Source organism: Scyliorhinus torazame, chromosome 12 (assembly GCF_047496885.1).
Source record: "Scyliorhinus torazame isolate Kashiwa2021f chromosome 12, sScyTor2.1, whole genome shotgun sequence".
NCBI lineage: Eukaryota > Metazoa > Chordata > Chondrichthyes > Carcharhiniformes > Scyliorhinidae > Scyliorhinus > Scyliorhinus torazame.
In genome coordinates this window covers 218,013,904-218,039,606 of record NC_092718.1, presented here as the reverse complement: position 1 = coordinate 218,039,606, position 25,703 = coordinate 218,013,904, and the positions used below count along the sequence as shown (strand labels likewise).

General features: G+C 49.9%; 1 protein-coding gene across 1 annotated transcript in view; it reads left to right on the top strand.

Moving 5' to 3' along the window:
- Positions 1-4,843: 4,843 nt before the first annotated feature.
- The window catches only part of ppm1da (protein phosphatase, Mg2+/Mn2+ dependent, 1Da), a 41,853-nt gene continuing 20,993 nt past the window's right edge, over positions 4,844-25,703 (top strand). The window contains exons 1-2 of the mRNA XM_072469942.1: positions 4,844-5,284; positions 25,392-25,638. Coding sequence (XP_072326043.1) covers positions 4,927-5,284; positions 25,392-25,638 — 605 coding nt within the window. The 5' untranslated portion in view covers positions 4,844-4,926. The remainder of the gene's footprint in view (positions 5,285-25,391; positions 25,639-25,703) is intronic.

Genomic DNA, 25,703 nt, shown 5'->3' with positions numbered 1-25,703 from the left:
TACCAGAAAAACAAAGAAACTGTCCCCGTCAGCAGTCTACCCCTCCCTCTCCCCATCCCCACCTCTCAGCTCAATCCCACCCCGATTACCAAACAAACAAACAACAGAAAAACAAAAGCCCCCTTCCCTTCCCTATCCCCAATCCCAAACAAAAAACCTACGCTCATTTTCTTAACAAAAAATATCCCCAGCGGTAACAAGCTGCAGATATTGCCCCCTTCTCCGTTCCCGTTAACTAGCTTTACAGTTAGCAGGATGATCCCCGGTACAGGGTAAAAATCGAAGACAACTAAACAGAATACCACCAATCAACCCCCCGCCCATATCAAACTTTAATACAGAACAACCCCCATACAACTCCAACAGTTCAATATACAAACCCGAAATTTGCACAGATAAAACACCAACAAAGCCCCATAACAACACCTTGCCCTCCCCCACTGTACAAAACCCCCACAATATACACAGATACAGGTGAACCAAAGAGTGAACAAACATCTAACTTATTAGTCCTTGAGCACTTTTAGTTGTCTTTGATTTTTACCCTGTGCCGGGGATCACCCTGCTACTGTAAAGATAATTATCACCCCTTTTCATGCTTCTTGATGAAGAACTTATTTGCATTCTCCAGTGCATTAAAGTAATAATCTCAGTCCTTGAAAGTTACCCAAAGACGGGCCGGATGCACCACACCAAACCTCACATTGCACTTGTACAGCGATGGTCTAAGTAAATGTCGCACCCCTTCCTGCCAGCTCTGCCCCAACTTCTGCTGGGATATTCTGATGACATGGCCCTCCCATCTACAGTCTCGATGGTCTTTTGCTCACCTCAGGACCTGTTCCTTGTCCAGATATCTATGAAACCTGATGATGGTTGCCCGTGCTAGCTCCCCAGATCTAGGCCACTTCCTCAGCGACCGATAGGCCCAGTCCAATTCAGGATGGGATGGCAAAACCCCCTCCCCCACCAACGTTGCAAACATCTTAGTCATATAATTCATAGAGTTTGAGCCTTCCAGACCCCCCAGTAGACCAACGATTCTTAAGTTTTGTCGTCTGGAGCAGTTCTCCAGCTCGTCGACCTTGGCCTTCAACGTTTTGCACTCTTCAGCCAGCAACACCATCTCTGCCTCCAGGGGGACACTCCGACCACTATGCTCTGAGAGCGCCACCTCCACCTTCTGTATTGTGGCATCTTGTAACTCTATCCACTGGTCCTTCTTCTCCCAGGCCACCCGAATAGGGGCCCAAGCCCCCTCCATTGCCTTCCCCAGGTCCTCAGAGACTGCCTGCCGCTGCTTCTTAAAGTTGTCCGTCAAGAAGCTTGCCATTGTCTTGGTCGACCATGGAGAGGCCAATGACGCAGCTGAAGCCTCCGCCATGTTCCCCCCTACTGAGGCTCGAGGAACCTTTGAGTCTGATGACGATCCCTTGTCCAACTTCTGCTTTGTATTGTACGTGTCAGACGTTACTTTTATGAGGGGACCCTATCCCAGCAAACTACTCAAATTTATCCCGAAAGATCACCCATAAACGGGCCAAAATCAAAGTACCCTGGCAGGAGCCACTGTGCCTGCGACTGCTCAACACATAGCTGTCACTGGAAGTCCAGATGAGGAGGAGAAACATTTCCTCTTGAGAATGTTATTGGTCTGTGGAATTCTGTTGCCCAGAGCGGGGGAGGCAGGTTCATTGACTGAGTTAGATAGATTCTTGACTGACAAAGGAGTCAGATTTATGGGAGTAGACAGGAATCTTATCAAATGGTGGTGCAGACTGGAGTAGCCGAATCATAGAATTTACAGTGCAGAAGGAGGTAATTCGGCCCATCGAGTCTGCACCGGCCCTTGGAAAGAGCACCCTACTTAAGCCCACGCCTCCACCCTATCCCCATAATCCAGTAACTCCACTTAACCTTTTTGGACACTTAGGGCAATTTAGCATAACCAATCCACTTAACCCACACATCTTTGGACTGTGGGAGGAAACGGGAGCACCCGGAGGAAACCCACGCAAACACGGGGAGTATATGCAGACTCCGCACAGACAGTGACCCAGCAGGGAATCGAACCTGGGACCCTGGAGCAGTGAAGTGACTGTGCTAACCACTATGCTACTGTGCTGCCCACGGCCTACCCCTGCTCCTAATTCACATGCTATTGAGTGGCCTGTTTATATGTCGGATGGTTCTGTGGAGCACGAGTTGTTACATTGAAACATTTCCCACACATTTGCCACTGTTAATATTTGTTGACTGTAACTTGAAGTCTCAATTGTTATGAAGGCTACCCTATTTCGACTTTGTGTTCCTCTAACCAGACTGTACGTTCTGTGACTGACTCATTGTAAAACCTGATTCCTGTACCTTGTCCACTACTTGTTTCCACTGCTATTACAGTAAACTATGAGAATGAATGGGGCTATTTTCTCCTTTGCTTCTTTGTCCCTTGCATTTCTCCTGCATGAAATGTACCTGAGGATGTCTGATAACTTTTCTAGTTGCCAAGTCTGCACTAATTTTGACATGACCCTATGCTCAAATATTAAAACCCTGTTATTTACAACAGCAACAAATTGCCTTTATGGAGTAACTTGTATGTAATCAAATATCCCAATGTGTTTCATGGGGTGTTATCACACCAAATTTGACACTGAGCCATGTTTCATAGAATTTACAGTGCAGAAGGAGGCCATTCGACCCATCGAGTCTGCACCGGCTCTTGGAAAGAGCACCCTACCCAAGCCCACACCTCCACCCTATCCCCATAACCCAACAACCCCACCCAACACTAAGGGCAATTTTGGACACTAAGGGCAATTTATCATGGCCAATGCACCTAACCTGCACATCTTTGGACTGTGGGAGGAAACCGGAGCACCCGGAGGAAACCCACGCACACACGGGGAGGATGTGCAGACTCCGCACAGACAGTGACCCAAGCCGGAATCGAACCTGGGACCCTGGAGCTGTGAAGCAATTGTGCTACCCACAATGCTACCGTGCTGTTAGGACAGTTGATCAAAAACATGATCAAATAATTATGTTGCCAGGAACATCGGGTGGAGAGGTTTAAGGAGGGAATGAAATGAAAATGAAATGAAATGAAAATCACTTATTGTCACAAGTAGGCTTCAATTAAGTTACTGTGAAAAGCCCCTAGTCGCCACATTCCGGCGCCGGAATTCCAGAGTTTAGACAGCTGAAGGGACAGTAGTCGGTGGTGCAGCAATAAAAGTGGGAAATGGAGTTGTGCAGACTCATGGAAGGGAGGTGCAAAGGTTTGTGGAAGATAATTTTGAAAATGATGTAATGCCAGGCTGGGAGCCCGGGCCGGAAGGGTGGCACAGTGGTTAGCACTGTTGCTTCACAGCGCCAGGGACCTGGGTTCGTTTCCCGGCTTGGGTCACTGTCTGTGCGGAGGCTGCACGTTCTCCCTGTGTCTGCGTGGATTTCCTCCGGGTGCTCCAGTTTCCCCCCACAGTCCAAAGATGCGCAGGTTAGGTGGATTGGCCATGATAAATTTCTCGTTAGTGTCCAAAATTGCCCTCAGTGTTGGGTGAGGTTACTGGGTTCTGGGGATAGGGTGGAGATGTGGGCTTGGGTAGGGTGCTCTTTCCAAGAGCAGGTGCAGACTCGATGGGCCAAATGGCCTCCTTCTGCACTGTAAATTCTATGAATTCTCCCTCTGTGTACCCGAACAGGCGCCGTAGTGTGGCGACTAGGGGATTTTCACATTAACTTCATTGCAGTGTTAATGTAAGCCTACTTGTGACACTAATAAAGATTATTATTAAGATGCTCTTATTCTCCTAAAACCCAGTAAGAGGTCTCACAACACTAGGTTAAAGTCCAGCAGGTTTATTTGAGATCACAAGTCTTCACCTGATGAAGGAGCAGCTCTCCGAAAGCTTGTGATTTCCTGTTGAACTTAACGTGCCGTTGTGAGACCTCCTACTGTGCCCACCCCAGTCCAGCTCCAGCACCTCCACATCACGGCTACCATCAACCTCCAAAAACCCAGCTTGTGGTTGTCAGCTCTGTGTCTTTTAAGAGATTTGGTGGCACAATTGGATGGTCATCCCTCCTGTATGTTGGAGACAGACATTAAAAAAAAATTGTGGTTATTGTTGAGAGTGTCCCAGCTGGAGCCTGGACTGCCCATTCTGGCTGGGCAAACCCCTCCACATATGCTCTGCCTAAACCTGTGAGCTGGAATAGTTTGGTTGCATTTTGTGCTGCGTGGGAATTAGAACACATAGAATTTACAGTGCAGGAGGCCATTCAGCCCATTGAGCTTGCAGCACCCAAGAGCACCCTACTTAGGCCAATGCTGCTACCCTACCTCAGTAACCCAACCTTTTTGGACACTAAGGGCAATTTACCATGGTCAATCCACCTAACCTGCACATCTTTGGATTGTGGGAGGAAACCGGAGCAAACCCACGCTGTCTGCGTGGGAGAACGTGCAGACTCCCCACAGGCAATGACCCAAGCCGAGAATTGAAGCTGGCACCGTGGAGCTGAGAAGCAACAGTGCTAACCACAGTTGGTTCCATAAGAACCAGCAGGAGGAGGGTGAGGCCATTCAGCCCCTTTCGAGCCTACTCCACCATTCGATGAGATCATGGCGGAACATTGCAGCCACGTGCTGACAGAGGTTTTCAAGTTGCGCGCGCGATTACACCATCACGACGCCGGCACGTGAGGGGCGCTGCGATGACGTCACATACGCCGCCCCTCACGCGCTGGAGGGACGTGAGCGCGGAGTTGGCGGCGTGCTGACGTAGCCGCGTCTGTCTACGCGCTGGCGACGATGCACTGAGGTCACCGCTCGGCAGCGCGCATGCCCAAACGGGCCGGCCAGATAAACAATACCCGGGGCACAGGCCGAGGGAGGGAAGCGGCTGCGATCCGGCGCTCAGAATGTCGGCCGACAGCCTCTTCTCGCTGCGGATCAGCGTGTACTCGGACCAGGGCGGGAGGAAGTACATGGAGGATGTGACCCAGGTGGTGATCGAGTCGGAGGCCGAGCCCGGCGAGGCGGAGAGCGAGGAGGAGGAAGCGGTGGCGGGAGGGAGCGGCGGGGAGCCCCGGCCCGGGGTGGCCTTCTTCGCCGTCTTTGACGGGCACGGCGGACGGGAAGCGGCGGTGTTCGCCCGCGACAACCTGTGGAAATGTATCAAGAAGCAGCGGGGCTTCTTGTCGGAGGATCCCGAGGAATTCCGGGGGGCGATCCGCAAAGGATTCATCGCCTGTCACTATGCCATGTGGAAAAAACTCCGTGAGTAACCCGGCAGCAAGCGACCCGGGGCGGGCACCCACTACAACACTGACCGCGGCCCGGGGCTCCCGCACCGCGTACCCCACCCGTTCAGCCCTCTCTCTGGGCCCTGCGCTTCTTATCTTAACCCCCGCCCCCGGCTCTGGGTTAACTGCGAGCCGGTCTTGCTGTCTATGCAGCGAGAGCAGGGGGTTTGCGGCTGAATTCCCAGCGCCGCAATGATCCCAGGAAAATGTTTGCAGTTTGCCTTGGCCCAGAATTAATGTCACCATATTTATTGACCGACGAGCTTTGTGTTTATGTGAATGTTTCTTGTACAATACGTCCAAAGTAATGCATTTTGATCAAAGAGCTTTTTGACACAAGGTCGTGGATTATTTGGCTTAAAATCTAACTGGGAAGTCTCTTCTCCACAACAGCCCCGGGACAGCCACTAACCCGGAGCTTGGATTCTCCTTTCGCTTGTTTTGAAAAACGAAGTGACGGTTGGTTTCCAAGGCGCCAAAGCAACCAGTGAACGATTAATTCATCCTTTTCCGATTGGCTTTGAGTTGGTTCAGATTTAAGAATGTAAAACAGTTGCAAATGATCGGAACCTGCCAAACTGAGGGGGAGCCGGAGCAATTCCAGCCCAGAGGCGCATCTGCGAGATGCAAATAGTTTGAGGTTAGCCCGGCTGAGTTGACTTGCTGTGGGTTTGAATACTGACGCACAGTTTGGAAATAAAAGCAGGGTCGGGTGGATTCATAGCAGTTTCAATGATTGTAGCGGTGACTGTGTCCCTGAGGTTGGTTGATAATCAGCAGTTTTGTTTTGCAGACTATTGGGGGTGGGAGCTGGTTTAATTTGAGTGTTTTGCTGACTCCTGGAATTGGTTACATTTCCCATGGAACGTTCAGACTTTTGGTTTGAAACAAATGTCCTCGCGCGGTGGGCGAGGCGACGTATGCAGATCGGCAGGGCCCTCCGCCAATGGGAGAGCGAGGGCGGGGCCTCTGAGTTGCCGTGGGCGCCGCTGCTAGGAGACGGGAGGTTATTACTGGGGGGGGGGGGGGGGGGGGGGTTGCCCTCACTGCACGAGCACCCAGACCCTGCCCTAATGGATATCTCTCTCCCTTGTTTGCTTCTTCCAAACCTAGCGCTTGGCCTGTATTCACTATACCCTCAACCTGCCCCCCCCCCATGCTGAGCTCAGCAAAGGATTCTGTCTTACATCCTCACCTTAATGAATTTAAAGCTCGGGGCGATCTGTCTCTGTGCTTGCTTCTTTGGGCAGGCGTTTGACAGACCCTCAAGAGTATTGAAAGTCAGAGAGATCTAGGTGTACAGGTTCACAGGTCACTGAAAGGGGCAACACAGGTGGAGAAGGTAGTCAAGAAGGCATAGGCATGCTTGCCTTCATTGGCCGGGGCATTGAGTATAAGAATTGGCAAGTCATGTTGCAGCTGTATAGAACCTTAGTTAGGCCACACTTGGAGTGTAGTGTTCAATTCTGGTCGCCACACTACCAGAAGGATGTGGAGGCTTTAGAGAGGGCGCAGAAGAGATTTACCAGGATGTTGCCTGGTATGGAGGGCATTAGCTATGAGGAGCGGTTGAATAAACTCGGTTTGTTCTCACTCGAACAAAGGAGGTTGAGGGGCGACCTGATAGAGGTATACAAAATTATGAGGGGCATAGACAGAGTGGATAGTCCGAGGCTTTTCCACGGGGTAGTGGGGTCAATTACTTGGGGGCATAGGTTTAAGGTGAGAGGGGCAAGGTTTAGAGTAGATGTACGAGGCAAGTATTTTACGCAGAGGGTAGTGGGTGCCTGGAACTGGCTACCGGAGGAGGTGGTGGAAGCAGGGACGATAGTGACATTTAAGGGGCATCTTGACAAATACATGAATAGGATGGGAATAGAGGGATACGGACCCAGGAAGTGTAGAAGATTGTAGTTTAGTCGGGCAGCATGGTCGGCACGGGCTTGGAGGGCCGAAGGGCCTGTTCCTGTGCTGTACATTTCTTTGTTCTTTGACCCACCAGCAGTACTCTACCTGCTTGACATTGGCCTCCTACCTGCTTGACATTGGCCACCTCCTCTCACCCACTCCATTCTCTCAGTTTTAACCCTGACCTTATCACACCTGTGTTGTCTGGTGTACTGACCTCTATCTCAGCGCCAGGGACCTGGGTTCTATTCTTGGCTTGTGTCACTGTCTGTGCGGAGTCTGCATGTTCTACCTGTGTCTGCGTGGGTTTCCTCGGAGTGCTCCGGTTTCCTCTAACAAGTCCCGAAAGACGTGCTTGTTAGGTGAATTGGATATTCTGAATTCTCCCTTTGTGTACCCGAACAGGCGGCAGAGTGCGGCGACTAGGGGATTTTCACAGTAACATCATTACAGTGTTAATGTAAGCCTACTTGTGACACTAATAAAGATTATTATTACGTTGAGCACCAACTCTCACTTATTCCTACTTCCACCTGGACCGTGACCCCACAGACAAACCATTGTTTCCAGGACTGTCACTGACCTCATTGCCTCTGGTAGCCTCCCCTCCACAGTTTCCAACCCCATTATCCCAACCCCTCACAACTCCTTATTGAAACACACCAACAGGGCTACCCTGATAGACTCATCGTACCTGCCTGTTCCACCCCACAAAACTAATTCCTTCCTACCTTGGCTACATCCTCTCTCCCGTTGTCGAGTATCTTCCCACCGATATTTACAATTCCTCTGATGCCTTAAGTCATATCAGCAATTTCCAGGTTCCTAGTCCTGACCTCATCGCTCGGGGACCAGGTAGGTCTGAGGAATCTCCGTTGTCTTCCTTGAGCAGAGGCCTGAACTATCCACTGCTGCTCTCCTCTGCTTGGCTGGACTTGTTCTCTCATTCAACACTTTCTCCTTTAACTTGTCTCGCTTCCTTCAAATAATAGTGTGTCTATTTAAAAAATATTAAATTGCGTGTATTTGTTGGTTTGAGGTTTAGCCGTCCACACCCACCCTCCTGTTGTCACAAGAGGCCCAAGTTCTTCTAGAAAGCCGGGCATAATAGATTGTAGAAGAAACAGCAGCCTGAAAGGTAAGGAGGGGTGCAAAGTTCCACAGATATTCCAAGAAAGAATAGTTGGACAAGGAGATCAGCATGCCCTTTGGCTGGTTTGATAGGTATTAATGACCTGGAGTTGCCGACGCAGGGAAGGACGCAAGTTCATAATTTTAAAAAAAATTTAGACTACCCAATTCATTTTTTCCAATTAAGGGGCAATTTAGCGTGGCCAATCCACCTACCCTGCACATCTTTGGGTTGTGGGGGTAAGACACAGGGGGAATGTGCAAACTCCACACGGCCGGGATCGAACCCGGGTCCTCGGCGCTGTGAGGCAGCAGTGCTGCCCGACAGCATACTTTAGAAAGCATGTTGATCTCTTGGAGATGATGCAGGGTGGTGCCAAAAATGAGGAACTTCAGTTAACGTGAAGAGCCTGGAGTTATTCCTCTCCGAGCAGAGAAGGTTAAGGGAAAACCTAATAGAGGTATTCAGAATCATAATGGATTTTGATTAAGTAAACAAGTGGCAGAATGGTTGGGAACCAGAGGACTCCAATTTAAGATAATTGGAAAATAATTCCTGTCTCCTTTCACACTAATGCCTAGCTGCTGTCAGATAATTGATGTCTGTCATCTTTCTGAGAAGTTGCCACGTTGAAGTGCAAGCCGTGACTGGTTAGACCAGTTTTTCCAGGTGTTCAGGTTACTGCACACATTTGTTCAAGTTCATTTGTGGCTTTGCACCTCCCTACCTCTGCAGTCTCCAAAACTCAGATTTCCGTCTTTCTTCAATTGCAGCCTTTTGCGGCATTCCTGATTTTAATCAGTCCACCATTGGTGCCCATGCTGTCAGCTGTCTGGGCCCGAAGCTCCTGAATGATCTTCCTAAACCACGGGCTTGCGCCTGCTTGTGCTTGGGCTCTTTGTACCATTCTCTGGCTCAGGTAAAAACATAGGTCTGTGCACCAGAATGCTGATCTTGGTGCGGAGACCAGCTGCCCTGCTGCCATTGGAATGTTTGGTGGGTTTTAGCCCCAACCCAGCATGGCCGATCGATGTCTCCCGCAATGTCTGGCTGACCTGTCGCACCCATCCTTTTATTTACACTGCGCTATTTGCATTGTAGTGAATTTGCCCCCCCCACCCCTTTTGTAACATGATATGGACATCACAGGAACATTACAATGTAACGCCAACAGCTTTCTACACCTGGTGAAGCAATGCAAGTCTGTATTTCTGTGTGGTCTGTTGCACACTCTTCCGTTCTTGCTTACTCCCCGTTTCTCCTTCCTATCCGTGTGCCTCAAGGTGGCTGTACAGATGGTGCGCATCAAGATCCCACAGCTAGCACGAGGGATATGATGGGTTAATCTGTTCAGTTGGTATTGATCCAGGGAGGAATTTGAGCCCAGGTGCAGGGTAAATCGTGTTTGACGAATTTGCTACAATTCTTCGGATATGTAATAAGCCAAGTAGATAATGGGCATTCTGTAGATGTAGTATATCTGGACGTCCAGAAGGCATTCCCGTACCAGCCTCCCCGAACAGGTGCCGGAATGTGGCGACTAGGGGCTTTTCACAGTAACTTCATTTGAAACCTACTTGTGACAATAAGCGATTTTCATTCATTTGATAAGGTGCTGCACAAAAGATTAATACACAAGATAAAATCACGTGGGATTACGGGTAATTTATTAGCTTGGATAGAAGCCTGGCTAAGTGACTTGAGTCGGCAAGATGTAACTAGTGGGGTGCCACAGGGTTCGGTCCTCGGGCCCCAACTATTTACAATCTATATATTAATGACTTGGATGTAGGGATAGACGGTACCAAAGCCAGATTTGCAGATGACTCTAAAATGGGTGGGATAGCAAGTTGCACTGAGGGAATCAGAAATTTATTTATGGATAATAATAATATGATCAGGGATAGTCAGCATGGCTTTGTGAAGGGTAGGTCATGCCTCACAAACCTTATCGAGTTCTTTGAGAAGGTGACTGAACAGGTAGACGAGGGTAGAGCAGTTGATGTGGTGTATATGGATTTCAGCAAAGCGTTTGATAAGGTTCCCCACGGTAGGCTATTGCAGAAAATACGGAGGCTGGGGATTGAGGGTGATTTAGAGATGTGGATCAGAAATTGGCTAGCTGAAAGAAGACAGAGGGTGGTGGTTGATGGGAAATGTTCAGAATGGAGTTCTGTCACAAGTGGAGTACCACAAGGATCTGTTCTGGGGCCGTTGCTGTTTGTCATTTTTATCAATGACCTAGAGGAAGGCGCAGAAGGGTGGGTGAGTAAATTTGCAGACGATACTAAAGTCGGTGGTGTTGTCGATAGTGAGGAAGGAAGTAGCAGGTTACAGAGGGATATAGATAAGCTGCAGTGCTGGGCTGAGAGGTGGCAAATGGAGTTTAATGTAGAGAAGTGTGAGGTGATTCACTTTGGAAGGAAAAACAGGAATGTGGAATATGTGGCTAATGGAAAAGTTCTTGAAAGTGTGGATGAGCAGAGGGATCTAGGTGTCCATGTACATAGATCCCTGAAAGTTGCCACCCAGGTTGATAGGGTGGTGAAGAAGGCCTATGGAGTGTTGGCCTTTATTGGTAGAGGGATTGAGTTCCGGAGTCAGGAGGTCATGTTGCAGCTGTACAGAACTCTGGTACGGCCGCATTTGGAGTATTGCGTACAGTTCTGGTCACCGCATTATAGGAAGGACGTGGAGGCTTTGGAACGGGTGCAGAGGAGATTTACCAGGATGTTGCCTTGTATGGAGGGAAAATCTTATGAGGAAAGGCTGATGGACTTGAGGTTGTTTTCGTTAGAGAGAAGAAGGTTAAGAGGAGACTTAATAGAGGCATACAAAATGATCAGAGGGTTAGATAGGGTGGACAGTGAGAGCCTTCTCCCGCGGATGGAAATGGCTAGCACGAGGGGACATAGCCTTAAACTGAGGGGTAATAGATATAGGACAGAGGTCAGGGGTAGGTTCTTTACGCAAAGAGTAGTGAGGCCGTGGAATGCCCTACCTGCTACAGTAGTGAACTCGCCAACATTAAGGGCATTTAAAAGTTTATTGGATAAACATATGGATGATAATGGTATAGTGTAGGTTAGATGGCTTTTGTTTCGGTGCAACATCGTGGGCCGAAGGGCCTGTACTGCGCTGTATTGTTCTATGTTCTATATGTTAGGTAAGGCCAACATTCCCGTACCAGCCTCCCCGAACAGGTGCCGGAATGTGGCGACTAGGGGCTTTTCACAGTAACTTCATTTGAAGCCTACTTGTGACAATAAGCGCATTTCATTTCATTTGGCAGATGGAATTTAAGTGATAAGTGTGAGGTTATCCATTTTGATCAGAAAAATGGAAAAGCAACTTATTATCTAAATGGAGAAAAACTTCAGAGCGTTTTGGTGCAGAGGGGTCTAGGTGACCTTGTGCATGAATCGCAGAAAATGCAGGTAGGATAATAAGGATGGTAAATGGGATTTTGGCTTTTGTACCTAAAGGAATAGAGAATAAAATGAGGGAAGTGTTGCTGCAACTGCATACGGTATTTGTGAGACGGCACCTGGAGTACTGTGTACAGTTTTAGTCCCCTTATTTGAGGAAGGATGTAGTTGCACAAGAGACAGTTCAGAGGAGGCTCACTAGATTGATTCCAGAGCTATGGGGTTTGTCTTATGACGGGCGAGCAGCTTAGGCCTATATTCTCGAGTTTAGAAGAATGAGAGGAGATCTAATTGTAGATAAAATGATCAATGGTATTGAATGAGTAGACCTAGAGCAGATGTTGCCTCTTGTGGGGAAATCTAGAACGAGAGGTCACAGTTTGAGGATAAGGGATAGCAGATTTAAAACAGAAATGAGGAGAAATTACTTCTCTCAAAGGGTCGCGAATCTGTGGAATTCACTCGCAGAATGTAGTGGATGCTGGGACATTGAGTAGTTTGAAAGAAGAGATGGATATATTTTTAATTAGTAATGGGTCAAAGGGTTATGGAGAACGGGAGGGAAAGTAGAGTTGAGGCCAAGAGATCAGCTATGATTGTATTGAATGGTGGAGCAGGCTAGAGGGGCTGAATTACCTCCTACTCCTGGTTCTTATGGAGAAGTTTGATTTGCACAGATCTTTTTTTTAACATATGTTTATTCAAAGTTTTTCCAACAAAAATTTTCAACCAATTAAACCCCCCCCCCCAACAGAAAAGATAAAGAGAAGGAACAGAACAAAACATAAACATATCAATCCAACATAATACAGAACTTGTACAATGGGTTCCTCCCGCACATATTGACTCTCCCACATGTTTATGTTTTTCCTTTTTCAAGTGCCCCGAGGAAAACCCTCTTCCCCGCCCCCCCATATACCCCCCCGACAGAGACACCCCCCCCCCCCCTTCCCTGGGTTGCTGCTGCTGCTGACCGACCTCCTCCTAGCGCTCCGTGAGATAGTCGATGAATGGTTGCCACCGCCTGTAGAACCCCTGCGCAGACCCTCTCAAGGCAGACTTTATCCTCCAACTTGATGAACCCAGCCATGTCATTTATACAGGCTTCCACACTGGGGGGCTTCGCGTCTTTCCATACTAGCAAGATCCTCTGCCGGGCTACCAGGGACGCAAAGGCCAGAATACCGGCCTCTTTCGCCTCCTGCACTCCCGGCTCGTCCGCCACCCCAAATAGTGCCAGCCCTCAACTTGGCTTGACCTGGACTTTCACCACCTTAGACATAGTCCTCGCGAAACCCCTCCAGAACCCATCCAGTGCCGGGCACGACCAGAACATATGGGTGTGATTCGCCGGGCTTCCTGAGCACCTCCCACATCTGTCCTCCACCCCAAAGAACCTACTCGGCCTCGCCCCTGTCATATGCGCTCTGTGAAAAACCTTAAACTGTATGAGGCTAAGCCTGGCGGAAGAGGAATTAACCCTATTCAGGGCATCAGCCCACAGACCCTCTTCAATCTCCTCCCCAACTCCTCCTCCCATTTGCCCTTCAGCTCCTCTACCGAAGCCTCCTCTTCTTTCATCTCCTGATATATCGCCAAAACCTTGCCTTCTCCGACCCATACACCCGAAATCACCCTGTCCTGAATCCCCTGTGCCGGGAGCAACGGGAATTCCCTCACCTGCCGCCTCACAAACACCCTCGCCTGCATGTACCTGAACTCATTTCCCGGAGGTATCCCAAACTTCTCTCCAGCACCCCTAGGCTCGCAAACGTCCCATCTATAAACAGGTCCCCCATCCTTCTGATCCCTGCCCGATGGCAGCTCTGAAACCCCCCGTCCATCCTTCCTGGAACAAACCAATGGTTATCTCTGATCGGGGACCACACCGAGGCTCCCATCTCACCCCTGTGTCGTCTCCACTGCCCCCAGATCCTTAGCGTTGCCGCCACCACCGGACTCGTGTTGTACCTTGTCGGCGAGAGCGGCAGCGGTGCCGTCACCAGCGCCCTCAGGCTCGTTCCTTTGCAGGGCGCCATCTCCAACCTCTTCCATGCCGCCCCCTCTCCCTCTATTACCCACTTACGGATCATCTCCACGTTGGCTGCCCAATAGTAGCCACCCAGATTCGGCAATGCCAGCCCTCTGTCCCTACTACGCTCCAGAAACCCCCTCCTTACCCTCGGGGTCTTGTTTGCCCACACAAAACCCATGATGCTCCTACCTACCCGCTTAAAAAAGGCCTTGGTAATCATATTAGGAAGGCACTGGAACACAAAAAGAAACCTCGGGAGGACCATCATTTTAATCGACTGTACCCTGCCCGCTAGCGAGAGTGACAACACATCCCATCGTTTGAAGTCCTCCATCTGCTCCACCAGCCGCGTCAAATTAAGTTTGTGCAGGGCCCCCCAACTCCTAGCTACCTGGATCCCCAAGTACTGAAAGCTCCTTTCCGCCCTCAACAGTAGGTCGTCTATCCCTCTTCCCTGGTCCCCTGGATGCACCACAAAGAGCTCACTTTTCCCTACATTGAGCTTATAGCCCGAGAAGTCCCCAAACTCCCTTAGGATCCGCATGACCTCCACCATCCCCTCCACTGGATCTGCAACATACAGCAACAGGTTGTCCACATACAGCGACACCCGATGCTCCTCTCCCCCCTCGGACTACCCCCCTCCAGTTCATGGGCTCACTTAATGCCATGGCCAGAGGCTCAATTGCTAATGCAAATGACAGGGGCCACCTCTGCCTCGTCCCACGATACAGCCGAAAATACTCCGACCTCCGCCGATTCGTAACCACACTCGCCACCGGGGCTCTATATAGGAGCTTAACCCAACTGATAAACCCCTTCCCAAACCCAAACCTCCGCAACACTTCCCAGAGATAATCCCACTCCACTCGGTCAAAGGCCTTCTCCGCGTCCATAGCTGCCACTATCTCCGCCTCTCCCTCCACCGATGGCATCATAATCACATTTAGGAGCCTCCGCACATTGGTGTTTAGCTGCCTGCCCTTTACAAATCCCGTCTGGTCCTCGTGAATCATCCCCGGGACGCAGTCCTCAATCCTCGTAGCCAGCACTTTTGCCAGCAACTTAGCTTCCACATTAAGGAGCGAAATCGGCCTATACGACCCACATTGCAGTGGGTTCTTGTCCCGCTTCAGGATCAGAGAAATCAGCGCCCCGGACATTGTCGGGGGCAAGGTTCCCCCCCCCCTCCCTTGCCTCATTGAAAGTACTCACCAGCAACGGGTCCGCATACTTCCTGTAAAACTCAACCGGGAACCCATTGGGTCCCTGGGCCTTCCCCGCCTGCATGTTCCCCAGTGCTTTAATCAGCTCCTCCAACCCAATTAGCGCCCCCAAACCAACCACCTCCTGCTCCTCCACCCTCGGGAATCTCAGTTGATCCAGAAATCGTCGCATCCCCTCTTCCCCCGCTGGGGGCTGAGATCTGTACAGCTCCTCATAAAAGGCCTTAAATGCCTCATTTACTTTCACCGCACTCCGCACCGTAGTCCCCCTGCCATCCTTGACTCCACCTATCTCCCTCGCTGCCATCCTCTTACGGAGCTGATGTACCAGCATCCGGCTCGCCTTCTCCCCATACCCGTACGTCGCCCCCTGTGCTTTCCTCCACTGTGCCTCTGCCTTCCCTGTGATCAACAGGTCGAATTCCGTCTGGAGACTTCACCTCTCCCCAAGTAGTCCCTCTTCAGGGGCCTCTGCATATCTCCTGTCCACCCTTAGGATCTCCCCCACTAACCCCTCCCTTTCCCTGCCCTCTCTCTTCACCCTGTGAGCCCTGATGGAGATTAACTCTCCACTGACCACCGCCGTCAGCTCCCTTTCCCTGCCCTTTCTCTTCTCCCTGTGAGCCCTGATGGAGATTAACTCTCCCCTGACCACCGCCGTCAGCGCCTCCCATACTACCCCCACCTGCACCTCCCCGTTGTCGTTGGCCTCCAAATACCATTCAATGCACCCCCGTACCCACCTGCACACCACCTCATCTGCCAGTAATCCCACATCCAGACGCTACAGAGGGCTTTGGTCCCTCTCCTCCCCCAACTCCAGCTCCACCCAGTGCGGGGCGTGGTCTGAGATGGCTATGGCCGAGTACTCCGTTCCCTCCACTTTCGGGATCAGCGCCCTGCTCAAAACAAAAAAATCTATCTGGGAGTAGGCTTTGTGTACGTGGGGAAAAAAAGAAAATTCCTTGGCCAGGGGCCTAGCAAATCTCCACGGATCTACCCCCCCCCCCAATCTGGTCCATAAACCCCCTAAGCACCTTGGCTGCAGCCGGCCTCTTCCCCGTCCTAGATCTGGAACGATCTAATGCTGGGTCCAACACCGTGTTGAAATCCCCCCCCCATTATCAAGCTTCCTACCTCCAGGTCCGGAATGCGCCCCAACATACGCTTTATAAATCCAGCATCGTCCCAGTTCAGGGCGTATACGTTTACCAATACCACCCACGCCCCCTGCAGCCTATCGCTCACCATCTCGTATTGACCTCCATTGTCCACTACTATATTCTTGGCCTCAAACGACACCCGCTTCCCCACCAGTATTGCCACCCCTCTATTCTTCGCATCCAGCCCCGAATGGAATACCTGTCCTGCCCATCCCTTTCTTAACGTGACCTGGTCTGCCACCTTCAAATGTGTCTCCTGAAGCATGACCACGTCTGCCTTCAGTCCCTTTAAGTGCGCGAACACTCGGGCCCTCTTAACCGGCCCATTCAGGCCCCTCACATTCCACGTTATCAGCCGAATTGGGGGGGTTCCCCCCGCCGACTAGCCATCTCCTTTTCTAGGCCAGTTCCGTGCCCGCGCCTCCCGCACCCTCCAGTCCCCCAGACGGGGGACCCCCGCCCCGACCACCTCTTCTGTTTCCAGTTCCCCCTCGGCCAATGCAGCAGCAACCCCTATTTTCCCCCTCCCCCTGCTAGATCCTTATCTAGCTCTTTTGCTTCCCCCCCCATAACACTCCCATAAGCTGACTCCTGCTGACCTCGGCCTCCCCCGCCATCCCATTGACCCCCCCCCCCCCCGGTGTGGAAATCCCCCCTCCTCCTCCTCCCCAGCAATCAGTGTGCGCTCTTCCATCCGCCCCCTCTGTCCCTCCCTAGCACGGGAAAAAGCCCGCGCTTTCCTGAGCCAGCCCCGTCCCCTGTGGCGCAGCTCCTGTTGCGGCCTTATCCCAATTCCCCCATCTCCGGGCCTCCCCTCCCTCCAGCACCGGCGCCCACATTCTCCCCATCAGATCTCTTCCCCCATCCATCGCCCAACCCGTGGAACATTCCCTATGCATAGTTAAAACCCTGTATACAACCGACATCCTCCCCACAATCACAGACCCTCAGTTTGAGTCCAACTTTTCAGTTTGTATAAAGGTCCAAGCCTCTTCAGGCGTTTCAAAGTAGTGGTGTCGATCCTGAAATGTGACCCACAATCGCGCTGGCTGCAGCATTCCGAATCTCACCCCCTTCCGATGGGGCACCGCCTTGGCCCGATTAAAACCAGCTCTCTTCTTCGCCACCTCCGTACTCCAGTCCTGATAGATTCGGATCACCGTATTCTCCCACCTGCTGCTCCGCTCTTTCTTGGCCCATCTCAAGACACACACACACTCTCTGTCCACGAAACGATGAACCTCACCACTACCGCCCTTGGCGGCTCGTTGGCCTTGGGTCTCCTCGCCAGGACCCGATGAGCCCCATCTAGCTCCAGGGGACTCGGAGAGGCCTCCGCACCCATCAGCGAATTGAGCATCGTGCTCACATATGCCCCGGCATCGGCCCCCTTCAGGGAGACCCAGAGTCCGAAGATTCTTCCTCCTCGATCTGTTCTCCAGGTCTTTGAATCTTTCCGCCCACCTCTTGTGCAGCGCCTCGTGCGCCTCCATCTTCACCGCCAGGCCCAAGATCTCACCCTCGTTCTCTGTGGCCTTTTCCCGCACCTTCCGGATCTCTACCCCGTGGGCCTTCTGGGTCTCCTTTAGCCCCTCGATCGCCGTCAGCAGTGACGCCAGCACCTTATCATAGCTAGAATAGAATTTACAGTGCAGAAGGAGGCCATTCGGCCCAGTGAGTCTGCACCGGCTCTTGGAAAGAGCACCCTACCCAAGGTCAACACGCCCACCCTATCCCCATAACCCAGTAACCCCACCCAACACTAAGGGCAATTTTTGGACACTAAGGGCAATTTATCATGGCCAATCCACCTAACCTGCACATCTTTGGACTGTGGGAGGAAACCGGAGCACCCGGAGGAAACCCACGCAGACACGGGGAGGATGTGCAGACTCCGCACAGACAGTGACCCAAGCCGGAATCGAACCTGGGGCCCTGGAGCTGTGAAGCAATTGTGCTATCCACAATGCTACCGTGCTGCCCCAGTGCTACCTCTTTCTTAAGCTCCTCCACGCAGCGCCTGAGAAACTCCTGCTGCTCCGGCCCCCATGCCGCTCGATCTCCGCCATCTTGTTTTTTCTCCCTCGCTTATTTTGCTGCTCCAAAACCGCTTTATTGACCGCTCCACTTCTGGTCCACTCCATATACTATGGAAGGGGGGACCTTGCTCTCACCTTCCCACACGGGAAGTCATCGAAAAATTGCCGTTGGGGCTCCTCTGGAGAGCCCAAAAGTCCGTTCTAGCGGGAGCCGCCGAAATGTGCGGTTTAGCTCCGCATAGCCGCAACCGGGAGTAATTTGCACAGATCTTGAGATATCGATACTAACTGCAATTGGGATTGGACAATGAGGATATTTAAAGGCAACAAATCTGCAAATAAGCTGGCGGATTGTTGTAAAAATCCCACTGGTTCTCAAATGTCCTTGAGAGAAGGACAACTGGTGCCCTTGCTTAAAGGAAAGAAAGGAAAAACTTGCAGTTCTGTTGCTCATTTCATAATCTCAGGATGTCGCAAAACTTTTTACAGCTATTGAAATACTTTTGAAATGAAGTCACTGTTGTAATGTAGAAAACGCAGCAGCCAATTTGCACACAGCCAGATCCATGCACAGCATGGATACATGTGATAATGATCAGGTCACCTGTTTCATTTTTGCTTTAGGAGTAAATATTCTTCAGTGATACCATGAGAACCCCCCCCCCAATTCCCACTCGAGCTCTACGCCCACCCGAGAGGGTTTAACATCTCATCCAAAAGTTGGAACCTTTGACAGTGCAGCACTGCCGCAGAAGATCAAGGGTTCAACAATGCTGCCCCACAGAGCCATGGTCAAAACCCCAGTAAGATAATTTATAAACTTGAGGAATGTTAATGACTTAATCACTCGCCGATGTGGTTAACTTTTAATGGCCCTCTGAAATGGCCCAGCATTCCCCTCCGATGTATCCAGACCACTAGCAAGGATAACCAGCTGAGGAGGAAGGGTCAGCACCACCAATATTAATAAAACACTCCATCTAGTCATTTATCTACGTGGGATCTTGCTGTGTGCAAATTACCTGCCACATTACAACACTGCTGATGTCATGAAATGTGCTGCAGAAATGGAGCTGCCGCCATTGGTTGCAGGGCAGTGAAGGATAGGCAACAAATGCCAGCGATCGCCACAGCCTGCCGATGAATAATAACCACGTGTCAGTCTGGTTTGCCAGGTTTTGTGGATTGAAGCACGGCTGTTCTGCATCATGCTTTCAATCCAGTGTCACATCGCAGTGGGCTGAGCTCTCTTTTATTCATTCCACTGTGACTCTCCTCAGCAGCAACATGCCCGACCTCCCTCCTGCTGCCCACAGGCCCCCCTCCCGTTTCTGTGCTGTGCCGCCTCGGGCTCTGACCGTATCTTCGGGTGAGGATGACGACAGAAGGTTTTGTTGGCAGGCTCGGAGGGGTGAGATGATGATGAGGCAGGATGTGACCTAATTGAGGTGTTTCAACTGATTAAAGGACTTGGCAGAGTGGATAGAGAGAAACTACCCTCTGAGATGAGGGGGCAAAACCTTTAAATGAAAGCCAGGCTGTTCAGGGGTGAGGACAGGAAGCTCTTCCTCACACAGGTGTGGTAATCCGGAACTTTCTGCCCCGCCAACTACTGCTGAAGGTGTATACTGAAAGCTTCAAATGTAAATCTTTTGAGCTGCAGGGTATTGAGGGCAAGTTGATGAAATTAAGATCAGCCGTTGCTAATTGAATGCGTCAGGAGGCTGAATGGCCTCTCGTTCCTCTTTGATTTCTTGCCTTCTCATAGGGGCGGACTGAGACATGAGCCCCAAGCTTTGTGGTAGTAAGGGTCTATTGTGAACCTCGTTTACCCCCCCCCTCCACCCTGGCACAGATTCCAATGGTGTGGGGCACCTATAATGAGCAAGTGGATCATTTCCATTGGCAGATAAATTGAACACCATAATCTCAATAAATGTTGATTAGGTTAAAAAAAACCTTGTCGCGCAAAATCTGGGGTGGACTTCCTTACTGCAATATATAAAGGAGGCACAGGGTGATGGGGCATTGAGAGGGTAACCTGTTACTGATTTAAAAAATATATATATTTTCATTCAGACATTTTCCATTTTATACAGAAAACCCCAACAAAAGAACCCCCTCCAAACACAACCCCCCCTCCCAGCAAGAGAAAAACAAAAACAAAAGGACTAACCCCCCCCCAAAACAATCAATGGTGACCAGCTCTTTAAAGTACAGGATAAACGGCTATCATTTTTGGTAGAAGCCCTCAATTGCTCCCCTCACAGTTTATTTAAACTTCTTGAGGTATAAGAACTCCATAAAATTCTCCAGCCACACTAAGACCCTGGGTGGAGAAGCTGACTTCCACCCCATCAGCACTCACCTCCGAGCAATAACCGAGGTGAAGGCCAGGACATTGGCCCCCACATGCCGTCTACAGTTCCGAGAAGTGTAACCCCCCTAAGGGACAGGGCTCTAGTTCAATTTGTAGAATTGCCGGCATGGTGCTAAAGGAGACCCAGAATTCCATGATCTTGGAGCACGAACAGAACATGTACACATGGTTAGCCGGACCTCTCCCACAACGCTCGTACTTGTCCTCCACTCCACAAAGAACCTACTCACCCTCGACCGAGTCAAATGAGCCCTATGCACAACCTTGAGCTGTATTAAGCCAAGAATATGTGAATTGAGAGTGAATGTGCTAAACCCACACTGCCATGTTAACTCCGTGAGGACAGCTTAAATTGCCCAGTCCTGGGACATATTTTTTGAATCCAAGATGGCGCCGGAGCATGGCAACTCTGCGAGCTCTCACCCCCAGTCCCTTTTCTTTTATCTACAGATGTGCCACAGAGAGCATCCTATCCGGCTGCATCACAGCCTGGTATGGCAACTGCTCAGTCCAAGATTGCAAGAAGCTGCAGAGTGTGGTGAACTCAGCCCAACACATCACACAAGCTTGCCACCCTCACATTGATTCTGTCTACACCTCCGGCTGCCTCAGGAAGGCAGACAGCATTGAGACCCCTCACACCCAGGCTTTGCCTTCCAGACCCTTCTATCAGGCAGAAGGTACAGAAGTCTGAAGACCCACACATCCAGACATAGGAACAGCTTCTTCCCCACAGCTACAGGACTCCCCAACAACTCCCCCTCGGACTGATCTGTTCCCTGTAAGAACACTATTCACGACGCCCTATGCTGCTCTTGCTCATGTATTTGCTTTGTTTGGCCCCTTGTTCCGCACTGTAACCAATCACTGTTTGTCGATGTACCATTTGTCCATGTACTCTGTCGATTATTCTTGTGTCTACTATGTACGTACTGTGTACGTTCCCTCGGCCGCAGAAAAATACTTTTCACTGTACTTTGGTACATGTGACAAGAAATCAAATCATATATAGCCCTGAGCTTTCCACGGTCTATGTGGCTGAGCAATGGAAACATGCACAGAAACATACATAGAAAATAGAAGCAGGAGGAGGCCATTCGGCCCTTCGGGCATGTTTTTCATTATGACCATTTGGCCTCAACTACTTTTTGTGGCAGTGAATTCCACAGATTCACCACTCAGAGTGAAGAAATCTCTCCTCACCTCAGTCCTAAAAGTCCTCTTACCCTCAAACTATGACCCCTAGTTCTGGACTCTTCCCCCCCACACATCGGGAACATTCTTTCTGAATCGACCCTGTCTAGTTCTATTAGAATTTTATTTATTTCTATGAAAGTCCCTCGCACTCCTCTAAACTTCAATGAATATAATCTTAACCAACTTAATCTCGCCTCACATGATAGTCCTGCCATCCCAGGAATCTGCCTGGTAAACCTTTGCTGTACTCCCTCTATAGCAGGAACATCCTTCCTAAAATAAGGACACCAAAACTGCACACAATACTCCAGGTCTGGCCTCACCAATGCCCTATACAATTGCAGTGGATCATCCCTATTCCTGTTCTCAAATCCTCTCACTATGAAGGCCAACACACCATTTGCCTTCTTTACTGCCTGCTGTACCTGCGAGCTTACTTTCAGCAACTGCTAGGTCTCGCTGAGTAACCACCTCTCTCTCCCTTTCAAATAATAATCTGCCTTCCTATTTTGCTACCGAGTTGGATAACCTCACGTTTTCCCACATTATACTGCATCTGCCATGCATATGTGCACTCAGCCTGTCCAAATCCCACTGAAGCATTTCTGCATTCTCCTCACCGCTCACCCTCCTACCCAACTTTGTATCATCTGCAAATCTAGAGATAATACATTTAGTTCCCTTGTCCAAATCATTAGTATATAATGTGAACTAATCCCGGCCCTGGGACTGTCAGTGTGGAGTTTGCACCTTTCCCCCATGTCTGCGTGGGTTTCACCCCCACAACCCAAAAGATGTGCAGGTTAGGTGGATTAGCCATGCTAAATTGCCCCTTAATTGAAAAAATGATAATTGGGTACTCTAAATGTATTTAAAAAATATATAATGTGAACAGCTGGGGTGCCAGCACAGATCCTTGCAGTACCACACTAGTCACTGCCCGCCATTTGCAAAAATAGCCATTTATTCCAACTCTTTACTTCCTGTCTGCTAACCAGCTTTCTATTCCGCTCAAGACACTATCCACAATCCCACGCGCTTTAACTTTACACAGCAATCTGCTATGTGAGACCTTGTCAAAAGCCTTCTGAAAGTCTAAATAAACCACATCCACCGGTTCTCCCTGGTCAATGCTAATAGTTACATCTTCAAAGAATTCCAGCAGATTGTCAAACATGATTTCCCTTTCGTAAATCCTTGCTGACTTTGTCTGATTATACCACTGATTTTCAAATGCTGTGCTATGAAATCCTTGATAATGGACTCCAACAACTTCCCTTCCACCATTGTTAGGCTCACTGGTCTATAGTTCCCTGTTTTCTCTCTACCTCCCCTTTTGAATAGTGGGGTTATATTCTCTACCCTCCAATCTGTAGGAACCATTCCAGAGTCCAAAGAATTTTGGAAAAGGACCACCAATGAATCTACTATTTCTAGGGCCGCTTCCTTAAATCCTCTGGGATGAAGATTATCAGGCCCTGGAGATTTATCCACCTTAAACTCCATTAATTTCATCAAAACCATTTCTTTACTAATACTAATCACTAAAATTTGTGTTTCTCAGAACTTCTGGTACATTATTCATGTCTTCATTTGTGAAGACAGAACTAAAGTACAAATTTAGTTCCTCAGCCATTTCTTTGTTTCCCTGTTTTGAATTCCCCTGTTTCTGACAGTAAGGGCCTACATTGGTTTTTGTCAATCTTTTTCTCTTTACATACCTACAGAAACCTTTACAGTCAGTTTTTTAAATGTTCCCTGCTAACTTACTTTCATACTTTATTTTTCCACTTTTTAATCAATCCCTTGGTCCGTCTTTGCAGAATTTTAAACTGCTCCCAATTCTCGGGTCTGTTGTTTTTTCCTTGGCTAATTTGTATGCAAGGTGGAGGCTGGTTCATGCTGAACATGGAATGCCTTCTGCCCAGTTCTGAGACACCTTCACACAGCTCTCATCCGCCCACAGTAACTAGAGTAGCAGGGATGTGGTTTTTCAGAGCGGTGTGTGAATCATAGAATCCCTACAGTGCAGACAGAGGCTATTTGGTCCATCGGGTCTGCACTCCATCCAAGTCAATTTCCCTGCCCTATCCCAATAACCCCTTAACCTAACCTACACATCCCTGGACACTTGAGGGGCAATTTAGCGTGGCCAATCCGCCTAACCTGCACATCTTTGTACTGTGGGAGGAAACCGGAGCATCCGGAGGAAACCCACACAGACACGGAGAGAATGTGCAGACTCCGCACTGTCACCCAAGACCAGAATTGAACCCGGGTCCCTGGTGCTGTTAGACAGCACGAAGTCTTACAACACCAGGTTAAAGTCCAACAGGTTTGTTTCGATGTCACTAGCTTTCGGAGCGCTGCTCCTTCCTCAGGTGAATCAGTGGTTAGACAGCGGTGCTAACCACTGCGCTACCGTGCTGCCCTGGTGTCGGATTTCCGAGGGTAGGGTTCTTTGCTTTTGTTATTTCACTGAGGGCCTTTGAAACACTAATTTCACCGTTGCTCAATCTGACTGAAGCAAAGTGAGGGATGGGGGTGCACATTGTGTCATGATAAAGTGCACATTTTTTTCATTCTTTCTGGGATGTGGGCAGTGCTGACTATATCAGCATTTGTTGCCGATCCCAATGCCCGTGAGAAGGTGCTGGCAAGATTTGAACCGCTGCAGTCCATGTGGTGTAGGAAAACCCACTGTGCTGTTAGTAATGGTAATTCCAGGATTTTGATCCAGTGATGGTAAACAAATTTCTGGGTTAAAAACAGAAAATGCTGGATAAACTCAGCAGGTCTGGCAGCATCTGTGGAGAGAAACAGAGTTAACGTTTCGGTCTAAATGACCCTTCTACAGATCTGAAGCAAGGTTGAAATGTACGGAATCGTACAGTGGGAAAGTGGGGTGGAGGAGTTGGTGGGACAGAATACAAGATGCGGGAAAGGTCAGAGCAAAGGCGAGATGGACAAAGTTCCCTGAACAAGACAAAAGGGAGTGTTAATGGTGCCATTAAGGGATGAAGAGTGCTAATAGTGGCAAAAGATAAGATAGCAGAATGTGTTAATAGGGCAACTGGACAGTCATGGACATGTGGGGGAGGGGCAGGGATTTGCAAAAACAACTGACAAACTACAAATGGGGCGTGGGGTATGGTTTAAGATGGAGGGGGAAGTTTACTGTCTAAAGAACTCATCGAGTCTAGAAGGCTGTAACGTGCCTAATCAGAAGATGTGTTCTTTGTGCTGGACATCACTGGAGCATTGCAGCAGGCCAAGGGTGGGCATGGGAGCAAGGAATTACTGGGATGTTGGTCTGGATTGTGAGGCGGACGTCTGTGGAGTGGGGCTTGCATTTCTAACTCCTGAGGCCTGGTGAGTTGTGGCTGTGTTACTGAGTGAGTGGTTCTTTGAGTCTTCACAAGGTTTGAGTTTGATGGGGTTCACTCTGAGATTTGTGGTGGGCATATGGGAGAGAGGATGGAATGTGAGGGGGTGGAGGGAGAGCGTTGATGGGGGTTGTGATCTGTTTATTTTATGCCTTTCTCACCGCGCTCTCTCCTCCCATCCCCGCAGCGGAGTGGCCAAAAACAATGACCGGACTGCCCAGCACCTCTGGTACCACGGCTAGTGTTGTCATCATCTGTCGCAACAAGATGTACGTGGCCCACGTGGGTGACTCTGGTGTGGTGCTAGGTGCACACGATGGCTCCAGTGAAGGACGGGGTGAAAGGGACAGAGTGGTGCAGGCTTTGGAGGTGACGCAGGACCATAAACCTGAGCTTCCCAAGGAGAAGGAGCGGATCGAGGGGCTCGGGGGGAGGTAAGTGTTGCAGAGTCAACGGAGTGGACATCAACCTGGGGTGTTATTGTGATCCAGGACCAGAC